General features: G+C 40.2%; 1 protein-coding gene across 2 annotated transcripts in view; it reads left to right on the top strand.

The window, feature by feature from the left end:
• The first annotated feature begins 7,673 nt into the window (after window positions 1-7,673).
• The window catches only part of Mtpap (mitochondrial poly(A) polymerase), a 19,775-nt gene continuing 19,551 nt past the window's right edge, over window positions 7,674-7,897 (top strand). For both annotated transcript variants that reach the window (XM_013014755.1, XM_013014756.1), the window contains exon 1: window positions 7,674-7,853. In XM_013014755.1, coding sequence (XP_012870209.1) covers window positions 7,700-7,853 — 154 coding nt within the window. In that variant the 5' untranslated portion in view covers window positions 7,674-7,699. The remainder of the gene's footprint in view (window positions 7,854-7,897) is intronic.

The following is a 7,897-nucleotide window of genomic DNA, read 5'->3' on the forward strand; positions in this document are numbered from 1 at the left end:
ACGTATCTATTAACCAGTCCAAAAAATGGAATATTGTTAGACTGCAGAAATCATGCTTATCTTCTTTTCTTATGATGAGCCTTATTTCTTCCAAAAGTAACCCCATTGTCCCTTCTTTTTTGGGGGGGCCGGTTGTGGGGCTTGAACTCGGCCTGGGTGCTGTCCCTCAGCTCTTCAGCTCAAGGCTAGCGCTCTACCACTTGAGCCACAGCGCCACTTCCAGCTTTTTTCTTTTTGTTTATGTGGTGCTGAGGAATCGAACCCAGGGCCTCATGTATGCAAGGCAAGTGCTCTACCACTGAGCCACCTTCCCAGCCCCCATTGTCCCTTCTTGCAAGGTAATTGCTTCCTTATATTTTATCACGATATTTTCATATGATTAATTAAATTTTGATATTAGAGATTGAATCTAGGCCTCATGCTTGCTAGGCAAGCACTTGACCACTTGAACTACGCTTTAAATAGTCAAAGCCGAGGGTCAACACATTTGGATCTCATTTGTATATAAATATGTGAATATATATGCATACACACATATTTAAGCATATACACATATGAAAATTTGTATGCAGTTTCACTTTTTTCAGTTTCAGTTACCTATGGTCAACTTCAGTTTGAAATTATTAAATGGGAAATTCCAGAAATAAACCAGACATAAGTTTTGAAGTGTGTGCTGTTGGAAATAGTGTAATGGAATGTCATGCTCTCCTGCCACGTGTCCCACCACTTTCTCTGCAGGATGTAAATCATTCTTTTGTCCAGCTATCTTTTGTCTACCCTTCTGTTGTCCAGTGTCTAGTCTGTGTATACTACCCACCTGCTAGTCACTTACTAGCAACTGTAATCGTGTTCAGATCGACGAATGTGGCATTGTAATGCTTGAGCTCATCCGATCCTCATTTTGCTTAAAGGCCCCAGAAACACAAGCCATGGGTCTGATGATTTGGATATTTCTAAGAGAAAGTGAAAAGCATTTCCTTAAGTGAAAAGGTAAAAGTGTATCATAGTTGTGTGCATACAGGAGAAGGCACGGTGTGCTACGGCAGTTGCAATGATCTGCTGAAGATCTTTGAGTGTACTCCCAGCAGATGAGAAAGGGACAGTACTCTGCTAAGGAGTAGCCAGATCACGGACTTAGCACAGCTCCAAATGACTTAGTATCCTTCAACAAAAACATCAAATCAAAGTACGTACATACGAAGCATGAAGCCGTGAGTTCAAACACCAGTACCACCACCACCAACAACAAAAAAGATTAAAAAAAGCAAACCCTCATGAGTTATCAGTGCCTGTCTACATATATGAACTGATGAATGATTCATAATGACTTCTAAAGAAATGGCACAATCTGCTTGCTACAACTATGAGAAATCACTTTGGCAATTTTCTTTGTAACTTGTCTTTCCATCCAACTTCAGCCTGACTTTTAGTGAGTGGTTAGGATTGACACAGTGATACTTAAGTTATTAATCACCACAGTATTCAGGCCTGAACTGCTGCAGAAGCTAAGAGGCTCAGACTTTAGAAATGTAAACAGAAGAAATTGCACAATGAGCACCGGGACTCCATTATCCAAGTGGTGTGTCAGATGATGAATGTATATGTCATACATTTTATTTCCGCTCCTACAATCCACTCATAAAGATCAAATGAGAGAAAATATGATTTAAAATTAAGCTTCTGTTTTGAAAAGTATAGGTTACCTTTACCTGTGCTCTATTCCTTTCCTGAAATGCCTGGGACCAGAATTGTTCTGGATTTTGGAACCCTTTCTAATTCAGAGTATTTATACATAATGAGATACAATGAGAAGGAGACCCAGGTCTAAGTCAAAACTAGTTTATGTCTTGTGTAAACATCATATAAATAGCTTGAAGGTAATTGTACTCATACTTTCAATGTACCTATTTGACTGAGACTCATTACATGAGGGCAGGCATGGAATTTTCCACTGGTGACACCATGTTGGTGCTAGAAAAATTTCAGATTTTGTCATGTTTAAAATTTTTATATTTAGGATGCTCAGCCTTTGCATGTCTGCCTAGAACTACATAGCTCAAGTAGCAGTTGAAGAACTGCTATAGCGAAATCATAAGAATACAAAAGTAAAGATATGAATGGCCCAGTGGTATAATTCCTTCGAATAACTAACTTGCCGTTAGTTTCAGGAAGTTGAAATATGTATTGTCCAGAAGTGGGGAGGGCAGGGGATACTGAGAAAGGAGGGTTAGACCAATGGAGAAAGAAAGGGCAGTCGAATGCAATACTAATATCCAATGAGTATATGGGAAAATGAAACCAAGTACCTAGTGATGGGTGGGGTGGGAGAGATGGGGGAGCACTATGGAAGGGGTAACACTGAATTAACATATATTGTACTCATAAACTGACCAGTTGAACTAAATCCACTTGATACAAGTACTTAGAGATAATTTTTACACCCTAAAATATGTAAATGTTAGGTGAAATTATAATAAATTTTAAATATATAACTGCAAATTTTTACATGATTTGTAATAATTTGACCATACATTTATTTATTTGTTTGTTCATGCATTCATTCATCCATTCAGTGCTACAGATGGAATCCAGGGCCTTGTACATACTAAGTACATATTCCCTCTCTGAACTATGTCCCTGGCCAACTACTTTTTAAGTTACATACAATAAGTTAGCCAGGTATCAGTGGCTCACACCTATAATTCTAGCTACTCAGGAGGCTTGAGTTCTGAGGATTGTGGTTTGAAGCCATCTCAAGCAGGAAGGTCTATGTAACTCTTATCTCCAATTAATTATCAAAAAGCCAGAAGTTGAACTGTATGATTCAAGTGGGAGAACATTAGCTGTGAACCCAAAAGCTCAGAGACAACACCCAAGCCTTGAGTTCAAGCCCTGGGACCGGCACACACAAAAAAATTGTATATAATAAGTTATTAACCAAGTTATATAGACATTCTAAAGTGTTTAGAGGAGCTAACTTTTTTGCATCTGAAGGCAGAACATACATATAATAGATTTTAAAAGTACAAACAAGCAAACAACGAATGGTAAGTCTGTCTACCTTCCCTGATAACTAGCTAGTTAGTCAATGGATCTCCCCTTAATCAAACTACAGAGCAGAAGGCATTTTATATTTTTCCAGTTGTAGGGCTTGAGCTCAGAGCCTGTCCCCAGTCCCTGAGCTTTGTCACTCAAGGCCAGTGCTCTACCACTTTGAGCCACAGCTCCACTTCCGGTTTTCTGGTGGTTCAATGGAGATAAGAGTCTCACAGACTTTCTTATCTGGGCTTACTTTGAACTATCATACTCAGATCTCAGCCTTGTAAGAGCTAGGCTTATAGGCATGAACCACCAGTGCCCGGCCCATTTTAATCTTTTAAGTAAGAAGCATTTTAAGTCTTTAAAATAAAATTTACCATTGTAATATGGTTAATGGTATCAAAACACTCATAAGATACAAAAGTTGTAAACACTCCTCCCCTCCTCCCACCCCATAATTGTTTTGGGTCCAACTATTTTGTTTCGTCCTCAGAGTCAACCAAGTCTGCCAGTGCTTTCTTCATCTTCCCTGAGAAGTTTGCTGTAAATTCAAGCAAATGTTATGTGTGTGTGTGTGGGTATGTGTGTGTGTGTGTCATACAGTGCCCCTAGTCTTTATGTGTTTTATTTTTTTTGTCTTTTCTTTTTTGGTACTGGGGATCGAACCCAGGACGTTGCACTTGCTAGGCAAGTGCTTTGCCATTGAACTACATCCCAGCCCTCTTTATGTGTTTTATTTAGTAACTCTAACACTGAATATTGAAGTTGGTGTCCCATCAGTAAACTAATTTGTAAGAGGCACCTATTTCTTTTCCATGATTTTTAAAGAGAAAAGGCACAATACCCCCAAATTTAACAGCTCATGCCTTTCAAAAGTCTCAACCATTATGCTTGCTTGCTTCCCTTTAGAAAAAAAAATACCCAGTAACCCCTGCGGGCTGAGATGCTCTCATCATGCATTCAGCTTTAAACATGAAAATCCCTCCTAGTGAGTCAAACAGAAACCAAGGCTCCAAAGGTCCAGTAGTTATGTTGTCATGTTGTTTGTCATCCGAACTGGGACATTTCTGTGAGTGAGAGTGGGGACCAATGATAATCCCAGTGGCATGATTGGCTATGAGACTACATGAGTCTTACATCATGCACGTTCCCAATTTACTAGAGCAAATGGAATAGAGGAACAACCCAAGAATTTTCCATGTTTTAAATTAGTTTTAAATCTACAATAGGATTCTTTTACCTCCCTTCCTCCCTCCCTCCCTCCCTCTCTCCCCTCCTTTCTTCCTTCCTTCCTTCCTTCCTTCCTTCCTTCCTTCCTTCCTTCCTTCCTTCCTTCCTCTATGCTGAGTTTGAACTCAGGAAGTCACTCTATCATTTAAGCCATACTTCCAGTCCTTTTTTGCTCTGGTTACTCATGCCCAGTTTATGATAGGATTCCTTTTCTTTTTAATGACAAAGTGTATCTATTTATTTAACTCAATAAATTGAAAATCTCATTTCTACATGCCCTCAATATTCCCTCTGCAGAGATAGCTATGGCCAATGAGAGAACATCTGTATACACTTTCCGAAACACAGAGAAACTGAACTGTCACTCACATAGCTCTGTGACAGAGCATCTCCCAGACATCTCCCAGACAGATGAGCACAGGTGAGAAATACAGAGAATTTGATTGACAAATATGATCAGCTGTCACAATGTTCTTAGTAAGTCTAAGGATAGGACAAATGGTTTAGTGTCCTAGGCAAAGGATCACAGATGGAGTGGCCTGAAGCAAGAGAAACATGCTGTCTTACAGATGTGGAGGCTAAAAGTGCAAAGCCAAGGTGTTGGCAGGGCCATGCACCACTCCCTCTGAACCTGTAGGAAACACATTTTTCTCTGCATCAAGCAGCTGGTTTGCTGCCATCTCTGATGTTTTTAGCTTGCAGCTGCTTAATTCCACTCTTTGTCTTTGTCATTACATGGTGTCCTGATTGGTTTCTTGGCCCTCTTATGTCTATCTTGGAAAAAAAATTATTTGCAATAGTTTTGTTTTTTCAATTGCACTAGGTGTGGTGGTTCTCACCTGAAATCTGTTCTTGGGAACAGAATAAGGCACAAGGATGATGAGTTCCAGGCCAGCCTCGGGTATATAACAATACCACGTCTCAAAAACCAAACCAAATCAAGCCAAACCAACAAGAATAACTGAGTTAGTGGCTCACTTTTGTATCTTGGATTCTTAGGAGGCAGTAACTGGAAGGATCAAAGTTTCAGATCAGCTCAGGCAAAAAGTTTAGGAGAAATATTTTTAAAAAGTTCAGGAGACTACATCTCAACTAACAGAAAGTTGGACATGGGCACATACTTGTAATCCAGCTACCAGGGAAATGTAAGAGGATATTGGACTAGGCAAGCTGAGCACCATCAGAGACCCTACAAATAACTAAGGCAAGGTGGCTCATGTCTGTAATCCTAGCTACTCAGGGGGCTGAGCAGGAAAGTCACCAAAAGTCACCAAAAATCTGGAAGTAGAGTTGTGGCTCAAGTGGTAGAGTGCTACCCTTAAGCATAAAAGCTCAGGGACAGCACCCAGGTCATGAGTTCAAGCCTCATGACTGGCTCAAGAAAAATAAGAATAAGGCAGAAGAACTGGAGGCATAGCTCAAGTGAAAAATCATCTGCCTATTAAATGCAAAGTCCTGAGTTAAAACCACAGTGCCACCAAAAAGACAAACTACTATCTTTGTTTTCAGATGACATGATCTTGTACATGGAAATCCTAAGGAATCGGTTCCCCCTTCCCCAAATCCAAACCATTAGAACTAATAAATGGCCTGCCCCTGGTGCCTCATACATGTAATCCTAACTATACAAGAGGAAGAAAAACCTATGAGACTTCATCTCCAAAATTACCAACAACATGCCAGGTTGGAGGCATGGCTCAAGTGGTAGAGTGCCAGCTGCGAGTGAGAGAGACAAGCAAGAGTCATGAGGTCTTGTATTCAAACCCTGGTACTGACATTTGAGCACATGCACACTCATACACACACCCATACATGTACCATATACATGAACTAATAAGCAAGTCAGTAAGCTGTAGGATACTTGATGTAAACTGAAAATACTCCTCAAATAATCTAGAGATTCAATACAATCCCTTTCATAATCCTAGCTGTCTTTTATTCACAACTGACAAGCTGACTCCAAGATTCCTCTAGAAATTCAGGGACCTACAATAGCCAATGTTGAAAAAGCACGAAGTTGGAGAACTTTTACCTCCCAATTTGAAAGCTTACTACTAAGCCACAGCAACAAAGGCAAGGTGAAACTGGCATAGAGTGGACTTTAAGATCACTGCAGTAGAATTGAGAACCCCCAAATAAATCCTGATATTTGTAATCACTGACATTGACAAGGATGCCAGTACTATTCAATGAAGAAAGAGGAATTTTTCCTAATAAATGGTGCTGGATAATAAGATATCCACATGTAAAGAGAGAAGTTTGGGCCCAACCTCTATATACAAAAAGTGAGCTCAGGTTGGGCTGAAGATGTAAATGTATATTAAAGTATTAAAAAAAATCTTAAAGAAATAATAGGAGTAAATCTTTACAAATTTGGGTTAGGCAAGAAGAAAATAATGGATAAACTAGATAGGATTAAGTATTTGCCAATCTATATTTGGTAAGTATCTTTTATCCAGAATATATAAACGACTCTTAAAACTCAATCATTAAAAAGACAAACCAATTAAAATGGGTAATTTGCATTAGAAATATTTTTATGGCATCTCAATGAAATACCTATAAACATTGTAAACAAAAACATATTCTATGTGTTATACTCTGTATCCCAGAAACCACTGTATTAATACATTATACCCTCACACAACTTCACTATTGTAAATAATATGACAATATTAATAACATGGAGTAATCTTAAGCATTAATGATTGACATATCTTAATGTGACATAATAATAACATGGAGTAATCTTAAGTATACTGTGTTTGAGGTCCTTTAGAAATCTTTACTTTGGATTTTCAAGCTTTGTTCTTTTTTTTCCTCCCAATGACATTTATGGCATTTTGTTGACTCTTTCCTGTTTTATGAGGTTGAGTGAAGGAATGTGGTCCAAGGGATGTAGTCCTATCAGTTATTCTACTCCTTAGAAACAGGTAGAAATGACTGGGGCTGAGGTGTTGGGAAACTGACATATTCCAAACCCAGCCATCAACCTGTGGAGCAACTACATCAAAACAAACAAACAAACAAAACTGAGCCAGTCATATACATATTTAGGTGATGCAAGCCCACAAGGATGGTACCATTTTCAAAAGATCACAGTGTCTTAAACTCATCTTCTGTGGGAGACAAAACCATAGCACTCATTCTTTTTATTTTTCCTTCTGTAAAATTATTGAACTGAACAAGTAAGCCGAACTCCGTAAAGATGATCATTCATAGAACGTGATGGAAACTTTCCTCTTTTGTGAGGTGGAGTGAAGGATGGCCGTTCTAAACTTCGAATGCCTTCTCTCATTTCAGAAATGGAACGTCTTTCGCCTAGTTTGACCCATGCTGCTTCCTGTCCTCCCCCCCCCAACTCCGCCCCCAGTCTCACAGCGCACGCGCGGAAGTCCGCCGACCTCTGGGGTCCGCGTTGTCTGCTGCCATGGCGGCTCGCGGCGTGGGTGTGCTGACCCGCTGGTCCCTCTGCTCTCGGAGAGGTCGAGTCCACCGCCCTGTTTTCAGGCTTGTCAGTAGTGCGGGACCCGCGGCCGCGGACCTCGGGAGGGACGAGCAGCCTCCGGGAAGCGAGGTCCCAGGTGAGGGCGCGAGGCCCGGCCCGCGGCGGGAGGGGAAGGGCCCA

Source organism: Dipodomys ordii, unplaced genomic scaffold (assembly GCF_000151885.1).
Source record: "Dipodomys ordii isolate 6190 unplaced genomic scaffold, Dord_2.0 Scaffold24, whole genome shotgun sequence".
NCBI lineage: Eukaryota > Metazoa > Chordata > Mammalia > Rodentia > Heteromyidae > Dipodomys > Dipodomys ordii.